General features: G+C 38.6%; 1 protein-coding gene across 5 annotated transcripts in view; it reads left to right on the top strand.

Annotated features, from left to right (window-relative positions):
- The window catches only part of DNAJC6 (DnaJ heat shock protein family (Hsp40) member C6), a 168,050-nt gene that overhangs the window by 107,200 nt on the left and 41,914 nt on the right, over positions 1 to 18,936 (top strand). For all 5 annotated transcript variants that reach the window (XM_032137541.2, XM_032137544.2, XM_058430343.1 and 2 more), the window contains 4 exons: positions 3,399 to 3,549; positions 4,656 to 4,705; positions 4,819 to 4,967; positions 18,407 to 18,529. In XM_032137541.2, coding sequence (XP_031993432.1) covers positions 3,399 to 3,549; positions 4,656 to 4,705; positions 4,819 to 4,967; positions 18,407 to 18,529 — 473 coding nt within the window. The remainder of the gene's footprint in view (positions 1 to 3,398; positions 3,550 to 4,655; positions 4,706 to 4,818; positions 4,968 to 18,406; positions 18,530 to 18,936) is intronic.

Here is an 18,936-nt window from a genome sequence, read left to right as displayed (position 1 = left end):
GATCAGGATGGAAGAACATGACAGTCAACATGTATTTATAGATATATGTATGAACATCTAAATGGCATGTAGGAGTGTACTGGTACCTGAAATATGATTGAAAGAACAGCCACCTGACCAGTAAGCACAGTAAAAGATACTTTACCTCACTAGTAATCAGGGAAATTACCAAAATAGGACCAAAGTGAGATACTTATTTATACTTGACAAAGTGGTAAAAATGTAAATGTCTGACAATACTAAGTGTTAAGGAGAATATAGAGTGAAGGAACACATATGTACTAGTTATGGGAATTTAAACTGCTGTGACTGCTTTGGAGAATGATTTGTCAATATCTAGATATATGAAGATGTACATACCTTATTTACTGGCAAATTCTGCTTGTAGGTATAATCTAGAGAGAGTCTTATATATGTTATCAAAGTCATGTGTTCCTCACTGTGTTGCTTATTACAACAAATAGACTACGTGTCCATCAGTGGGGTAATTGATACACACATTAATTGAGCTAAAGCTGCATTTGGTACCAGCATAGATGAATTTTAAACAAAAGTAAGTGAAAAAAATAAAGTTGCGAAATTATGCAAATAGAAAACCATTTATGTACAGCTTGAAATCTTGGAAAATAATATTAATACTTTTTTTTGTGGATACAAACATATGTAATACAAGTTTGAAGAAATTAATTGGAATGATAAATGTAAAATTCAGGCTGATATTAGGAGAAGAAAGTGGGATGTGATTGGAAGGGTTGCCTGGGGCTCAATCTCAACTCTGCTAGTAAATAAATATTCACTAGCTTGTATGCCCTTAGACAAGTTTCTTAACGTCTGTGCCTCAGTTTTCTGATCTATAACATAGGAATAATAATATTATCTATTTCATTGGGATGCTATGAGGATTAAATGAGTGAATATAGATAAAATGCTTAGAAAAATACCTACCAGATAGTAAGTGTTATATATAAGTTAGCAATTATAGTGCCATTACATGAATATTTTTATTATTCTTTATTTTGAAAATCTTATATATTGCAATTTTTGAAAAAGAATAGATGCCATTCTTGTCTTTTGTCATCATATAGTTGGAAAGTGAACAAAGATTAAAAATACCATCAATACAGGAATTTCAGGATGCGGCATAATAGAGTTTAGCTACATTCCCTTGACTCCTAAATTTATTAGGTACTATGCCAACAGCTTTATATGCATTTATTTAATCTTTCCCTATGGAGTAGGCACAATTTTTATCCCTATTTTACAGATGGGAAGAAAGAGACTTAGAAAGACTGACTTCCAGGGTCACACAGCTAGGGGTAGCAAAGCTGGGCGGGAACCCAGGTGAGAATGACTCACGCTCTTGACTGCTAGGCCTTAAAGCCCTACCTGGCCACTGTTCACATTAACCACCTCCTCTACACAGATTCCTGCTTCCTTCCTGTATCAGCCTGCATAGGTTAGGTTGTGCTTTGGTTATGAACATTTCCAAAAGATCGGTGGCTTCTATTAACAAACGGGTATTTCTTACTGTATTAGTCTGTTTTCTTTTTTTTATTTTTTATTTTTATTATTATTTTTATTATTATACTTTAGGTTTTAGGGTACATGTGCACAATGTGCAGGTTTGTTACATATGTATCCATGTGCCGTGTTGGTTTGCTGCACCCATTAACTCGTCATTTAGCATTATGTATTAGTCTGTTTTCACGCTGCTTTAAAGAACTACCTGAGACTCAGTAATTTATAAAGAAAAGAAGTTTAATTGATTCACAGTTCCACATGGCTGTAGAGGCCTCAGGAAACTTACAACCAATGCAGAAGGTGAAGGGGAAGCAAGTCACAGCTTACATGATGGCAGGAGAGAGAAAGAGAGCAAGAGCGTAAGTGCCACATTTTAAAACCATCAGATCTCTCACTGTCATGAGAACAGCATGGGGAAAATCCACCTCCATGATCCAATCACTTCCCACCAGGTCCCTCCCCTGACACGTGGAGATTACAACTTGAGATGAGATTTAAGTGGTGACACAGAACCAAACCATATTACTTACTCATGCCAAATATTCATCAAAGGTCACCTGGGTCACCAAAGGTCATCTGCCACATAGCTCCTTTCTCTGGGACCCAGAAGTCCTGGACAGAGCAGCCACAGTCTCCAACCTTGCTGGTTGCTATGGCAAAGGGAGAGAGATACAGAGAGAGAGAGAGAGAGAGAGAGAGAGAGAGAAATCTACGGAGGATATCACATTAACAGTTAAAGGTACCCTGGAAGTGATGCACAGCATACACTGTGATACACAGCACTTCCCCTCACACACGTAGGCTGGAGCAGTGGTTTTCAACCAGGGGTAATTTTGCCCCCACTAGGGGATATTTGCCAATCTCTGGAGACATTTTGTATTGTCACAACTCAGAGGTGGAGTGGGGGTTGGGGCAGGTGCTACTGGCATCTAGTGAATAGAGGCCAGGAATGCCACTCAACACCTTGCAGTGCACAGGGACAGCCCCCTCAAAACACACACAACAAAGAAGTATTTAGCCTAAAATGTCAATAGTGCTGAGACTGAGAAACCCCGGACTGGAGCTAAGCACAAGGGGCCAAAAAGCACAATTTTAAGAAGCTATAAGAGAAGAGAACCTGAAATATTTGACAGATAGCACTAATGGCCACCATGCATCCTAAGGCCTAAAAGCTGTACTAAAGCCCCTTCAGAAGGTGTTTTTCATGATAGAAGTGAAACAGTGCTTTAAGGGACAGCCATGGAATGGGGCTTCTAATATAGTCAGCTTCATCAAAGGGCCGAGGAGTGCCCTGGACTCACTGAAGTTGACGACTGCTCTTCCTCAGCAGTCTCTCTGGAGCAGCACTGTCCAAATGTAGTACAATAAAGGCCACGTATGTAGTTTAAAAATTTCCAGTATCTACACTAAGCAGGTAAAAAGGAGCCAGTGAGATTGATTTTAAAGGTATAATTTCTTTAATTCAATATATTTAAATTATTATTTCAACATGTAATCAGTATAAAAATATTGAGATACTTTACATTCTTTTTTTTTTTGCACCAAGTCTTTGAAATGTGTTGTGTGTTTTATATTTACTGCACATTTCAGTTGAGACTAGCCATATTTCAGGCACTCAATTGTCACACATGGCTAGTGGTGGCAATACTGGAGATTTCTGTTCCTGGGACTCATTGAGGGACTGACCTGGGTCTCCCCTGAGGACCAGTAGCAATGCCATAACTCAGAGTCTATAAGTTCTGAGAGTGGGACACAATTTCCAGGAATATCTGTCCCAGATTCTTAAAGACAGTCTGTGTATGTTTTAAGAATGAAGAGGGGTTGGTTTTCTGTGGATTCTCTGCCATCACGATTTTTGTTTGTTTTTTTTTTGGCAGGTGCCTCATCTCCAGACATGGAGCCCAGCTATGGGGGAGGTCTTTTTGACATGGTAAAAGGAGGTGCAGGGAGGCTCTTTAGTAACCTAAAGGACAACTTGAAAGACACCCTCAAAGACACATCTTCTAGAGTGATACAATCTGTGACCAGGTACGCACATTCTTCCCGGTTAATTTAGTGGATCCCCATGCTCTCAAAGGATCTGGTTACCTGCTGGCTGCTTGTCTGGCTCAAAGAGTGTCAATTTTGGGATATAATTTTATGGGATCTGATCAACTGAGAAATGTCATTGAAGACAAAGTTAAGTCCTTTAGAAGCTATAAGCACGGGCTGGGAGGACTCAGTTCATTGCCACATTAGAGTATAATGGTTGCCCTCCCTGTTTATAGAATCAAACATCTTGGGTTCTAATGCAATATCTGCCCTTGTTAACTAAGAGCCCTCAGGCAAGTTAATTAACCTCTCAGAGCTTTTTTTGAGCTTTTTTTAATACCCTGACAGGATTTGTGTCTTTGAGTTGTTTAGAGATTAAATGAGATTAAAATATACATGCAATCTGAATAAGCATTACCTATGGATTGTAATCAAATCAGAACTTTGTTTTTGTTTCCTACTAGCCCTTTAACATTTATTCAGTGAGAGAAGTTTTCCACTCTTCCACTGTATGAAAATTCTATAAGCAGGTCATAGGAGTTATTTTTTATTATTTAGTATTAGAAAATTCTAGGGTCACTTCAAGTTACAATATGCAGTTCTAAATCAGAAATTCAAATGTCAAGTCCAATGTATTAATCAAAATTTTAATCTTTGTTCAAAGATAAAACTATTCTTACCTCTGATTCTCAACCAGGGCCTGGTAGGCAGAAAAAGGGTGTCATTTATTTTTTCTCAACCACTTCTTCCCCTACCCCTTAGCCACTTACAATTATGGAAGATATTTCCAGGTAGGCAAAGAAGCTAGAACAATTGGTGTTGATAAATAAGCAGAGTTTTCTATTCTGAGATTGATTCAGATCATGAAGTGGCACCTACAAGGGCATTAGAATGCACCAGTTGGAGTGGCATATTTATACCCCGGAGGTCACGGGCTTTCTTTTGTCAGTGATTCTTCTTTGTTAGAGAGAAGGGCTGGAGGGGAGTCAAAACATGCCCCCTGGACAGCAGTGTCCCAGTTCATATGCACAAGTGATTGAGAGAGAGAGATCTTGGCATATTTGGATCATTTTAATGAGTGCCCATGTTTGTCTTGCTTTTAGCTACACAAAGGGAGATTTAGACTTCACTTATGTTACCTCCAGAATTATTGGTAAGTTTCTCATGTTTATTAACAGTGCTTTGGCTCAGCTTCCAGTTGCTGCCCATCGTTATAGCAGACCTAAACATTTAACCTGTTTTCTTTCTGTGTGATCTCTCTCCTAGTGATGTCCTTTCCTCTGGACAATGTTGACATAGGATTCAGGAATCAGGTTGATGACATTCGAAGCTTTTTGGATTCCAGACATCTTGACCACTACACAGTATACAATCTGTCACCTAAGTCTTATCGAACTGCCAAGTTTCACAGCCGGGTAAGGATTTTTAGCCCTGAGATCGTACTGTTGAAGATGTGATGGTGCTTTTCCTCCTCAGAGATACCCTTAAAGCATATGCCCTTAGGCATCTGAAGCTGGAAAAACTATACACTCCGGACACTTCTGTCCACAAAATATTTATTAGGCTGCTGTGAGGTATCCTAAGATTTTCCTTGGGTGAGGATACTTACAGGAAAGTGTATTTGTCAATGAAATACCATCGAAGTTGGGGTCTCAAGTCTGTTGGTGCCTGGTTGTTCCATGGCACATTGTTCATGAGGCTTAAGTTGGAGATTGAACTGCTCCTAGGGCAGTTGGCTGCCTTCATGCTGTTACACTAATTATGCCTTTGACCCTTCTTTATTGCTACTTGGTATCAAGATGAGGCAGTGTGAATAGACCAGTACTGACAGAATGTCTTTCCATTAATATATTTTAAGAAGTTTTTTGAACTAGGGAGAGAAATATTCCTAGTTTCAGCCTGGTTAAGGAACTGAGAGTTGGCTTAGGTTTGAATCTGATATCGAGCCTGGTATTTCTGGCCACTGAATTCTGACTTACTCACTAAAAAAAGGCATTTTTTTCCCCTCTCAAGAACATCTCTAAATATTTTTGACTTAGCCTCTAGATATGATTGGTTCTGCAACTTCATTTGGGTCTATTAACAAATAGAATGGACTTTCTATGCATGGATCCTTTAAAAGTGAAACTTGATGTCAAATGTGTAAAATGATAGCTGGTTGACAATGCTGTGTATCTAGGATCTTAGCTTTGATGCTGGAACACACTTCGTTCCAAATTCCAGTTACCATTGGTAATCTCTGGGCCTCAGTTTCCAGATCTGTAAAATACACAAGAAAATTGGTGTACATGCTTTGTAAGGCTCCTTCCTGCCCTAATATTCAATAAGATATGGGAGAGTTTTAAGGACCTCTTTTTTCAGCGTATTCTGAGAACAGTCTCAAATTTTGGTGTGCATCAGAATCACTTGGAGGGCTTGTTAAACCCAGACTTCTGATTCAGAAGGACAAGGGAGGCATAAGAATCTGCATTTCTAACAGCTTCCTGGGGGCTGCTCCTGATGTTGCTGCAGGGACCACTCTTTGATAAAGCACTGATAACGCCGTTCTGAAGTGGTTTGATCTAAATTGCCATTCTATAATGAAGATTTTAAATGCATCTCTTTAAAATCTTCTGTAATAAAATAACCTTCCAACTCTTATTCCATCTATTAGCTAATTCAGAGCAAGTGAATTAACATCAAACAAAAATGTGGATAGATGTTTTGTTCTTAATGTAAGGCAAATCTTTTGAATTATTTTTCTCGATTGGAGGCTAAGTCAGTGCCATTATTTTCATAATTTAAGGACTGTGGAACATCCTACACAATACTTCATAGAAATTTTATTTGACCTTGAAAGATCTGTGATAATCTGGAGCATTTTCCCTCTGAAAGTAAATAAAGATATCATTATGGAAGCATTTATACATATAAAGATGTCTCTTTGTATAATATTTATAAAAGGCAATCTCTATAAAGATGTTTTTAATGAAAGGCATCTATCAGTGTAACTAAAGATTTTGTGACTGGACTTAAGGGTTTACCAAAGAAATCAGAGATTACATATTGAACACCTACCCTGGGCTGCTCTTACTTGCCCTGGAAGATGAAGGAGCATTTTTTTTGTTTTTTTTTTTGGATACCTAGAACAGTTCCTATCATAGATAATCAGTGTTTTTAAAAAGCATGAATGTGGAAAGAATTGTTAAACACTATAGATATAAAATAAATATTTGGTTTGTGTTCTCAAGACATCTAAGCCTAGTTGGCGAGAAAACCCAGGACGTTCTAAAGATAAGTACAAATAATATTTACAATACCTGCCAAGGGAGATTAGTAAAGGGAGACACCAGTGACAGCTAGACCTTAGAGCAGGAGAAAGGCTTATATAGGTCAGAGGAGTGGGGTCATTTCTTGCCTATACAAATTGTAAAATATCTTGTGAGTCTCTTGATGATCTAGCCTCTGTCTGTTTCTCTAGCTTCATCTTTTACCACTCTTCATTGCCCAAAAACCATATGCTCCAACTAGGGATATGCATGTGCTCATGTGCACACAGACACACGCAATCTTCTTACCTGAGCTACTCCTTCTCCCTTAAAAGCTACCCATGTCACACACCCTTCGTCTCCTTCCTTCCTTCCTTCCTTCCTTCCTTCCTTCCTTCCTTCCTTCCTTCCTTCCTTCCTTCCTTTCTTCTTCTTCTTCTTCTTCTTCTTCTTTTTCTTCTTCTTCTTCTTCTTCTTCTTCTTCTTCTTCTTCTTCTTCTTCTTCTTCTTCTTCTTCTTCTTCTTCTTCTTCTTCCTCTTCTTCTTCTTCTTCTTCTTCTTCCTCTTCTTCTTCTTCCTCCTCCTCCTCTTCTGCTTCTGCTGCTTGTTTCTGCTTCTCCTCCTCCTCCTCCTTCTTCTCTCTTCCTCCTTCCTTCCTTCCTTCCTTCCTTCCTTCCTTCCTTCCTTCCTTCCTTCCTCCCTCCCTCCCCTCCCCTCCTCCTCCTCCTCCCCCTCCTCCTCCTCTTCCTCCTTCTTCTCCCTTCCTCCTTCCTTCCTTCCTCCCTCCCTCCCTCCTTCCCTCCCCTCCCCCTCCCCCTCCCCCTCCCCTTCCTCCTCCTCCTCCTCCTTCTTCTTCTTCTCCTCCTCCTCCTCCTCCTTCTTCTTCTTCTCCTTCTTCTTCTTCCCCCTCCCCTGCCCTCCCCTCCCCTCCTCTCCCCGTCCCTCCCCTCCCCTTCCCTTCTGTTTCCTTCCAAAAGTGCCTCACTCAGTTGCCCAGGCTAGAGTACAGTGGCATGATCTTAGCTCACTGCAGCCTTCGCCTCCTGGGTTCTGATTCTTGTACCTCAGTCACTCAAGTAGCTGAGATTACAGATGTGTGCCACTATGCCCAGCTAATTTTTGTATATTTAGTAGAGATGATTTTGCCATGTTGGCCAGGCTGGTCTTGAACTCCTGGCCTTAAGTGATCCACCTGCCTCAGCCTCCCAAAGTGCTGGGATTATAGGTGTGAGCCACCACCCCCAGCCCATCTTCTTCTTTATTTGCCTAATTTTGCTAAGGAGAAGATTTCCACATGCCACCAGGCTTTTCCAATTCTTTCTCCTAAAACACAGGATTGCCCTACATCTTTAGCTCTTCCTAGATAGTCCTAGAATTTGGCAGAATGCAAGTGCATCCTCTGACCTGTCTCCTTTACCCTTAGTTGCATCTCAGGGAGGCAGTCCCAAAGCCATAGTATTTCCATCTTACCATTGCTTTTGATTTGCCTACATCTCTTTTCAAACTCCTAGAGCTTTCTTTCCCCAGCACTAACACTGTGAATGGATTTGCATCTCATTGTTGCATGACTTAGAAAAGTTTTCTTTGTTTTTACCTTTCAGTTCATGAGGACTAGAAGCATTTCTTACTCCTTCCAGTTCTGTGGAGTGCTACGTCTGAAATTAAACCTTATTTTCATAAATGTTGACGGTAGAGTCTACCATAAATACTAAACATTGGAACTGGTTTTATTTATAGATTCATAAGGGTGTATAAAGTCATGGGAATTTTTTATTTATAAACTCTTGGGAGTCTGGATCTGCCCACATCATATACCTCTGTGCCTTGAAACCTGAATTCAGTCATTTTACATGATGATTCTGTGATTGTTTGTATATGTTCAAACCTGCATTTGAGGATGTAAGTAGTGATGTTGGCAAAGACAGGCTGTTTCCAGGAAGATTTTACTTTGCTGAAGGTTGTCATTCTGTATTTTGATTCACTTTTTTTCTTAGAAGCCACATTGGTTGACAGGAATTGTATGAAATAATCAATACTGTTTTCCTCATTTTTCCATTACGTATTTGCATATGTCACAGAATGTTAAAATAGGACTTTGTTTAGTCTCAGTTTAGCAGAGGCTACAACTCAAAACAATGCATAGCACATAGCCCAGCATTCAAAAGCGAAGTACTAGAATACCTATTCAAGGACTGCGAAGGATGTGTTGAACCTCAGATGTTTTTATTTTTTTCAATTTTTTTGACTCTTTATAGCCAATATCCACCTTGAGGAAATAAGAGTACTGATGCTGACAATGAAGTCCTGGAGACCAACAAGATGCATCAGTTAAACCAGATGTTCATAATGACTCCTCTGTGTATGTAGATCTATTGGTAGGCTTCAGAGAGCTTAACCATCTGTTTCCACTCCTTTAAAAAATTATTGTGGTAAAATATACATAATATAAACTTATTGTAACCATTTGTAGCATACAATTTCAGTGGCATTAATTATATTCCCAATGTTGTATAACCAACACCACTATTTATACTTAAACCTTTCTCATCATCCCCAACATAAACACTGTTCCCATCCACTCCATGCATATGTGTGTGTATGCGTGTATACACTGATTTGGTTTCTGCATAGAAGGTTTATAGCTGTGCCCCAGAATATCAGGAACCTTTACACATTTCTTGGCATTACTGTTGGCAATAAATGGAAAGCTGGATGAATGGACACCAAGTCTAACCTGACTCCAAAGTTCTTAAGTTCTGATTAATGCTATTCTAGGGCCACTTTGTCTCTCCTCCTTCCACTGTTCACCCAGGAAGGACAGTATGGTGACAGAGTCCTTCTAGGAGCAAAGAAATCTGCAGCCCAGCTGGTTCTTTTAGACTCTACCCTCTTAACTATTTCTAGAGGACATAATCTTCTAGGATTTCTTTCCCTTTGGGAGCAATTTGATTTTTGGAAAATGTATTATCAACTTGGCTGTCTTAAAGGACTCATGATTGAAGGTCAATGTTTTTACCCCTTTTTCTTCCTGAGCACACCAGAGAGGTTGCTATAGCTCCCAGTTGTTTCTGCATTGGTGGGAAGTTGGTGGGAGATTGGCTGGAGTGGGGCAAGTTTATAGCTCATACTTCATCTCTCACTTTGCCACCATGCCTCAGTGTCAGGACAGGAAATAACTGGAGTGAAAAAAGCAATCCCTGGCCTGGGGGCCAGAGGACCAGAGACTCCCACATTCTAGTTATGAAGCCTTCCATGAATTGAGTGTCTTAACCCTGGTAAAATACAGCCATCACTTGAAGCTGTAACCACTCTACAAATGCAAGATGGAGTTATTGTTATCAGTCATCAGACAATGTAGTATAATGGAGAGTGCACAAATTTTATTTTTTAAACTGAGATGAAGCCATATAGTGTATACAAACTTTAGACTTTAAAAATTACCCTAGGTTCACATCTCAGCTGTTCTTCTTCCTGGGCAAGTCACTTTTACCTCTCCTTGGACTCGTTTTTCTCCTGTGTAAAATGGATATGCCAATAAGAGAGTGCCTATCTCACAAGCACTCTTAAAATTTTTTTTGTAGGTTTGTTGTAAGGAATAAATTTGATAGCAGTGTCTTGCTTAGAGTCATCATTAAGTAAGTAGTAGCTATGATTAACATTGGTAATCATAAAATGGTACAATGATTGACTGAATTATCCCCATCCTCCAAAAATGGTGCGTGATTCATAAAACACTAGATATGGCAATTAAGTCATACCCTCTGTAGAAGCTTTCATTCCTATGCTTAGTGAATGGCTGCTTCTGCCCATCCTATCTTGGGCAAGGGATGATGGAGAGATGAAAATTGAATGGCATCCAGCCCTAGCGATGATTTGGCCTCTTTTTCCCACTGGGTGGTATCATAGCAGCCGTGTAATCTGTATGGTGTCCTCTGATGCTAAGCAAGCCCAGGAGGTGTTCAAGGTGTTCAGGAAAACTGGAGACAGCATTGAGAAGTGTCAGTTACTGCATGAAGCTGTGAACCCCAGAGAGCTACAAAAATAGCTTGCAATGATTGAATTCCTTTTTTATTTTGTTGGTTTTGTTTATGCCTTAATGTTTTCCCCTTTTAGACAGAGCACACGCTTTTAAAAAATTCTAATTGTATGTTTGCTTAATGGTGTATAATTATATATCAAGTAAATATATAATTATGGAGTACTTTAAATTAATATTATTTACTTGATTGAGTTAATGATTCTGGAGCTATTAGCCTTTTGTGCTAAGAATAATTTAGCCAACTTTTAGCTGAGACTCATTACCAATATTGACATTTGGTGTGTGTGTGTGTGTGTGTGTGTGTGTGTGTGTGTGTGTGTGTGTGAGATAGCTAGTTTTTAAAACCTTCAAAAATATTGCTGGGGAAATAAATTTTCTATACTTTCATTTTGTTACAGTCTAAAAAAAACCCAATAAAATTGGTTCACCTGTTCCCTCCTCAAGATATGGTACATGTGGACAAATCTTATTATAGAAATAGATTGCCAAATGGGGTTCATTCCTTTATTCTTTCACTCATTCATTCACTCAGCAAATACCTGCTGAATACCTACCACATGAGCAACACATGCACAGTGGACACTGGGGTTACAAAAATGAGTAAGTTATGGTCTCTCTTCTCATAGAGCTCGGTGTCTAGAAGGGGAGACAGGTATAAGCAGTTTATTCAGTACAGCTTGACCACAAGCTAGCATTTACTGTGTTTATGTTGTGCTACTTAATTCTGACAACAATCCTATAATGCTCGTTTATACTTTACACACTAGATAATTCAGGCCTGGAGAGGTTAGTAAATTGCCTAAGGTTAATCAAGTAGTAAATGGTAAACCCAGAGTGAAAATCCAGCCTGTGGATTTAACCATGTTGCTCTACTGAAAAAAGCTGTAATAGATGAAAATAAACAGGGGCATGAGTATAAAGATGACTAAGCATTTCTGTCTGTGAGTATTAGATAAACAGTTAGAGCCAATAGAACACTTGAACTTTTTTTTCTTTTTTTAACATTTGAGTTAAAATATGCATATATAATGTACCATTTTTACCATTTTAAGTGTACAGTTTAATTACATTTATATTATTTTTTCCTCCTTCAAACCCCCTCCCACTCCTCTTCCTGGCCTCTGGTAACTACTAATCTACTCTTTATCTTCATGAGCTCCACATTTTTAGTTTCTGCATATGAGTAAAAAACATGCAATATTTCTCTTTCTGTGCTTGGGTTATTTCACTTATAATGGCCTCCAGTTCCATCCATGTTGCTGCAAATGACAGGATTTCATTCTTTTTTATGTGAATGATATTTCATTGTGTATGTATACCACATTTTATTTATTCATTCATCCATTGGTAGGCACTTAGGTTGATTCCATATTTTGGCTATTGTGAATAGTGCTGCAATAAACATGGGAGTGCAGCTTTATATTCGATATATTGATTTCCTTTCTTTTGGATATATACCCAGTTGTGGAATTGCTGGGTCATATGGAACCTTCATACTGTTCTCCATAGTGATTGTACTAATTTACATTCCCACCAACAGTGTGTAAGAGTTCCCTTTTCTCACATTTTCACCAGCATCTGGTATTACCTGCCTTTTTGATACAAACTATTTTAACTGAAGTGAGATGGCACTATATTGTGATTTTGATTTGCATTTCTCTGATTAGTGATGTTGGACATTTTTTCATATAACTGTATGCCATTTCTATGTCTTCTTTTGAAGATCTGTTATTTCTGTTCAACTCTATTGCCCAGTTTTTAATTTGTTTTTTTACTATTGAGTTGTTTGACCTCCTTATATATTCTGGTTATTAATTTCTTGTCAAATGAATAGTTCACAAGTATTTCCTGCCATTCAGTGGGTTGTCTCTTCACTTCGTTGATCGTTTTCTTTGCTTTGCAGAAGCTTTTTAGCTTCATATAGTGCCAATTGTGTATTTTTGCTTTGGTTGTGTGTGCTTTTGAGGTCTTCCACAAGAAATTTTTGTCCAGCTCAATGTCCTGGAACATTTCTCTAATGTTTTCTTCTAGTTGTTTTATGTTTTCGGGTTTTGGATTCGTTTTTAATCCATTTTGATTTGATTTTTGTATATAGTGAGAGATATAGGTCTATTTTCATTTTTCCGCATATAGTTACCCACTTTTCCCAGCACCATCTATGGAAAAGACTGTCCTCTCCCACTGTAAGTTCTTGGCATCTTTGTCAAAGATGAATTGGTGGTAAATGCGTGGACTTACACCTGGGTTCTCTATTTTGTTCCATTAGTCCATGTGCCTGTTTTTATGCCAGTACCATGCTGTTTTGGTTACGGTAGCTTTATAATAAACTTTGAAGTCAGATAATGTGATGCCTCTAACTTTGTTCTTTTTGCTCAGGGTGGCTTTGGCTATTTGGAGTCTTTTGTGGTTCCACATACATTTTAGGGTTTTTTTTTTATTTCTGTGAAGAATGTCATTGGTATTTTGATAGAGATTGCATTGAATCTGTACATTGCATTGAATCTGTACATTGCTTTGGGTAGTATTGCCATTTTAACAATATTATTTCTTCTAATCCATGAGCATGGAATACCTTTCCTTTTTTTGTGTCCTCTTCTATTTTTTTCATCAGTTTTATAGTTCTTCTTGTGTAGATCTTTCACTTCTTTGGTTAGATTGATTCCCAGGTATTTTATATTTTTTGTAGCTATTGGAAATGGCATTGGTTTCTTGATTTCTTTTTCAGATTGTTGGCTGTTAGTACATATGAATGCTGTTGATTTATGCATGTTGGTTATGTATTCTGCAACTTTACTGAATTCGTTTGTCAGTTTTAACAGTTTTTTTGGTGGAGTGTTTAGGTTTTTCTAGCCATAAGATCATGTTGAATTCGAACAAGGGTAATTTGACTTCTTCCTTTCCAATTTAGATGTCCTTTATTTCTTTTTTTGCCTAATTGCTCTGGCCAGGGCTTCCAGTATTATGTTGAATAATAGTGGCGAAAGTGGGTATCGTTGTTGTGTTCCATTCTTTAGAGGAAAGGCCTTCAATTTTCCTCCATTCAGTACGATGTTAGCCATGGATTTGTCATAGATGGCCATTATTATTTTGAGGTATGTTCCTTCTATATCTATTTTCATGAAGTTTTTTTTTTTTTTTTTTTTTTTGAGATGATGTTTTGCTGTCACCCAGGCTGGAGTGCAGTGGCATGATCTTGACTCACTGCAATCTCCGCCTCCTGGATTCAAGCAGTTCTCCTGCCTCAGCCTCCCAAGTAGCTGGGATTACAGGTGCCTGCCACCATGCTCGGCTAATTTTTGTATTTTTGGTAGAGACGGGGTTTCACCATGTTGGCCACGGCTGGTCTCAAACTCATGACCTCAAGTCATCTGCCTGTCTCAGCCTCCTAAGTGCTGGGATTATAGGTGTGAGCTGCCGAGCCCGGCCTCATGAGGATTTTTATCATAAAGGGATGTTGAATTTTATCACATACTTTTTCAGCATCTATTGAAATAATCATGTATTTTTTGTTCTTGATTCTATTAATGTGATATATAACATTTACTGATTTGCATATATTGAGCCATCCCTGAAGTAAAACTTTTTTTTTGTTTTTTGGAGATGGAGTCTCACTCTGTTACCCAGGCTGGAGTGCAGTCATGTGATCTCGGCTCACTGCAAGCTCTGCCTCCCGGGTTCACACCATTCTTCTGCCTCAGCCTCCCGAGTAGCTGGGACTACGGGTGCCCACCACCATGCCCGGCTAATTTTTTTGTATTTTTAGTAGAGACGGGATTTAACTGTGTTAGCCAGGATGGTCTCGATCTCCTGACCTTGTGATCCGCCCACCTCAGCCTCCTGAAGTGCTGGGATTACAGGTGTGAGCCACCACGCCTGGCCATGAAGTGAATCTTTATTGATAATGGTGAATGATCTAGTTAATGTGTTGTTGCATTTGTTTTGCAAGTATTTGGTTGAGGATTTTTGTATCTGTGTTCTTCAGTGATACTGGCCTGCAGTTTTCCTTCTTTGTTGTATCCTTCTCTAGTTTTAGTATCAGATAATACTGGCTTTGTAGAATCAGTTCGAAAGTATTTCCTCTTCTTCCATTTTTTAAAAAATAGTTTGAGTAGGATTAATATTAGTTCTTTTTTAAATATTTGGTAGAATACAGCAGTGAATCCGTGAGGACCTGGGCCTTTCTTTGATAGGAGAATTTTTATTACAGCCTCAATCTCATTACTTGTTACTGGTTTGTTGAGGTTTCCTATTTCTTCATGGTTCGATCTTGGTAGGTTTTATGTGTCCAGGCATTTATCCATTTCTTCTAAGTTTTCTGATTTATTGGTATATAATTGTTCATAGTAGCCGTCTCTTATGAGTCTTTGTATTTCTGAGGTCTCAGTTGTTAGGTCTCCTTTTTCATTCCTGGTTTTATTTATTTGGGTCTTCTCTCTCTTTTTCTTAGCTTACCTAGAGGTTTATTGATTTTGTATATTGTTTCAAAAAAACAACCTTTTATTTTGTCGATCTTTTTTTCTTTTTAGTTTTAATTTTCTTAATTTTTGCTCTGGTCTTTATTATTTCTTTCCTTCTAGTAATTTTGGCTTTAGTTTGTTCTTGCTTTTCTAGTTCCTTGAGGTGTATTGTTAGGTTGTTAATTTGAAGTCTTTCTACTTTTTCGATATAGGTGTTTATTGCTATAAACTTTCCTCTTAGTACTTCTTTTGCTGTATCCCATATGTTTTTGTATATTTGCATTTTAATTTGTTTCAAGAAATTTTTAAATTTCCTTCCTAATTTCTTCATTGACTCATTGGTTATTTAATTTCCATGTGTTCATGTATTTTCCAAGGTTCCTTTTGTTATTTAGTTGTAAAGTTTTATTCCATTGTGGTCAGAGAAGATGCTTGGTATGAGTTCTATCTTATTTATTTATTTTATTTATTTATTTTTTTGAGATGAAGTCTTGCACTGTTGCCTGGGCTAGAGTGCAGTGGCGTGATCTTGGTTCACTGCAACCTCCACCTCCCAGGTTCAAGTGATTCTCCTGCCTCAGCCTCCTGAGTAGCTGGGATTACTGGCACCTGGCACCACGCCCAGCTAATTTTTTGTATTTTTAGTAGAGTTTCACTGTGTTGGCCAGGCTGGTCTTAAACTCCTGACCTCGTGATCTGCCTGCCTTGGCCTCCCAAAGTGTTGAGATTACAGGTGTGAGCCACTGCACCTGGCCAATTTCTGTGTTTTTGAATTTGTACAGACTCATTTTGTGGACTATGGTCTATTCTAGAAAATGTTCCATGTGCTAATGAAAAGAATATAAATTCTGCAGCAGTTGGGTAAAATATTCAGTAAATGTCAATAAGGCCTATTAGATCTTGAACCTGGATTTTAAAAGATGAATTGGAGTTTACCAAGAGAAGAAAATACATTGCAGACAGAAAGGAGCTTGTACAAATGTACATTTTATGATTCCTTTGACAGCAAAATGTATCTTCCCAGTTATTCTGTATTTTTAGTCAGTAAGTCATTTCCATTCCTTGAAAACAAACACATCAATGGGGAATATATATGTGGGTATAGATTAGACCAGAAACAGTCCTGAATCATGTTGGGTAAAAGGGGCAAGCCATCATAAAGTTTAAATTGACAGAGGCCAATACTAGATCACCCTGGACTGTTTGGGAGCTATGCCAAACATTTCAAATACTTTGTTTAATAAACCATACTTGTCCCTCCCGAAAGTATATGCAAGTGGGTAACCTGGAAGGTCTTCTGCCATTTGCCCCACAGTCATCTTGTAGAAAAATGTTACACATTAACAAAAAAGAATGGGCTTTCTTGGCAGCCCCAGAGAGAGAAACTCAATGTGTTTGCTTTTAGATGTCAGCTCTACCAAGAGCACAGATAATTTTCCAGTCATATTTTGATTATTTATTATCTGGTTACCAGAAAAGGGCTAATCAAACAAATTCCTCTTGCCTCCCTTTCCCATGGTCAAATAGAAGGAATTGAGACATTTGGGATTGCAGAGCACATTCTGACATCATCTGTATGAAGCCTCTTCTTTCTCCAGAATTCTGTATCTCAGGAAATAGCACTTCTTGTATCCTTCTATCCAGCCATTCAAGCTGGAAACCTGGAGTTCAGGCTTGACTCTTTCCTCTCTCTCCCCTGACACACTCTTCAGTATACCCCTCCACATGCACACACTGCCACCATGTATCACCTGTCTTATGTCCAGGTGTCCCACCACCTCTCTATCTGCTGAGTCCCTCAAGTGTGTTTGTACCCCACTGCTACTCAGCTAGCCTTAGCCACCATCATCCCTTGCTGACACTCCTCACCAACCTCCTGACTGGTCTCCCTACCTTTAGGCTCTTGTTATCCATTTCTATTCTCCATACTGGAGCCTGAAAGATTTTTGGAAATGTAGATCTGAGAGTCATTCTCCTTCTTAAATATTCTCCCAGCTCCTTAACAAGACTGTATGATCTGGCCCTTCAGTCTACACTCTCACCATGAAGGACTTCATTTTTTCAAACATGGCCAGTCCTGACTACAGGGCTTTGCTCTGGCAGTTACCTGATAAAATGATAACTGCCAACATTTATTATCACTCTGGGTGTGTCAGATACTGAGCTAAGCTCTTGAAGTACATGTTCATGTAGTATCCTGTGAGTTATGTAAGAGGTACTGTTCACCACATTTTATGAAGAAAGAGAGGCTTAAAGGCGTTATGAAGTTTGTCCAACTCTAAGCTTCTCATTGTTGTTTCTTAGCTAAATTAGTAAATATGTAATCAACTAGGGATCATGCCTTAACAGTATTTGAGGCAAATGATAATGTCAGCCAGTGTGCTGTTGTAACATGATGATTTATATTCAGAAGATCTGGGCTGCAGTGCTTGCACTGAGCAGCAGTGTGACTCTGGATAACCTCTGAGAGTCAGTTTTCTCATCTGCAAAATGGGGATTATATTAATACCTGTCTTAGATTATTGTTGCATGGATCAGAGCCAAGCAATATTCCTAGAACTTAGTTGATAATCCATAATGTGTGAAAAGAATATGCATGTTAAATGAATGAAAATGCCAAGGGTTTCCCCTGTAAGTTGTGTCCTTTGATTAAAAGAGAAAAAAAGATAGATCCATGCACAAGCCTGCCTTTGGCTCACTCTGTAGCACTTTTCATGTTATCACGAGAGCTGGGATAAATTAGAGATGGTGCAGGACTTCTAACCCTATAATTAAACATTTAGGGGGAGGTCAAAACATTTTATGCTTAATAGAAATGAAATTCTATATAACTTCACAGAATAGAAAAAATCCAAGGATGTACTTGAAATGGTCTAGTTTAATTTAAAATGTGCTGTAAAATGTGTTTTCATACTTTTACTGAAAGAGAATTCTTTAATTAAAAAAATTGCTGTGTTAAACACCCTCTTCTTCATGCATTTCGACCCTGTTCCTGCCTATATTAAGAGAGGATGTGGTATCACTTCCAGAAGATGTTGTTTGGTGTGATAACCTGCTTATGAAGAGGAAGTTGCTGGAGGAATTCATTTCCTTTTGCTGTGTTCCCTTAGGTCTCAGAATGCAGTTGGCCCATTAGGCAGGCTCCCAGTCTGCACAACCTTTTTGCTGTGTGTCGGAATATGTATAACTGGCTACTGCAGAATCCCAAAAATGTCTGTGTTGTCCACTGCTTGGTGAGTAACCTTTTGTTGTTGGTGGTGATGGTTTGGTTTGGTCAAATATGGATGAACCTGTACACAGTGGTAGACAGGTAACATTTGAGTTCAGTAGGATTTACTGAGCCCATATGTAGGAATTGGGTAATGTGAGAGTTGCAAAAATAAGAAAGGGATTTATTATTCTTGACTTAAAGCCTGACTACTAGTGGGAAAGGCAGATGTATACACAACTCACATAGTGTGGGGACTCTAGAATGTGCTAAGTATTCTAAAGGAGATAGAAACAGGAGTGGTGTGTGCACAGCTAAAAATGCCATTGACTTTTGTGTGAATAAAGTTAACATTAACATATTGGCGTATTTATTTCTTCTTCCTGTTTGTGTTTGAATAAAAATAAAAGAAAAAAGATGCCTATGTCCTTG

The sequence above is a fragment of the Hylobates moloch genome, unplaced genomic scaffold, assembly GCF_009828535.3.
Source record: "Hylobates moloch isolate HMO894 unplaced genomic scaffold, HMol_V3 SCAFFOLD_18, whole genome shotgun sequence".
NCBI lineage: Eukaryota > Metazoa > Chordata > Mammalia > Primates > Hylobatidae > Hylobates > Hylobates moloch.
The sequence above is the reverse complement of the archived record's forward strand: the minus strand, read 5'-3'. Positions and strand labels throughout refer to the sequence as shown.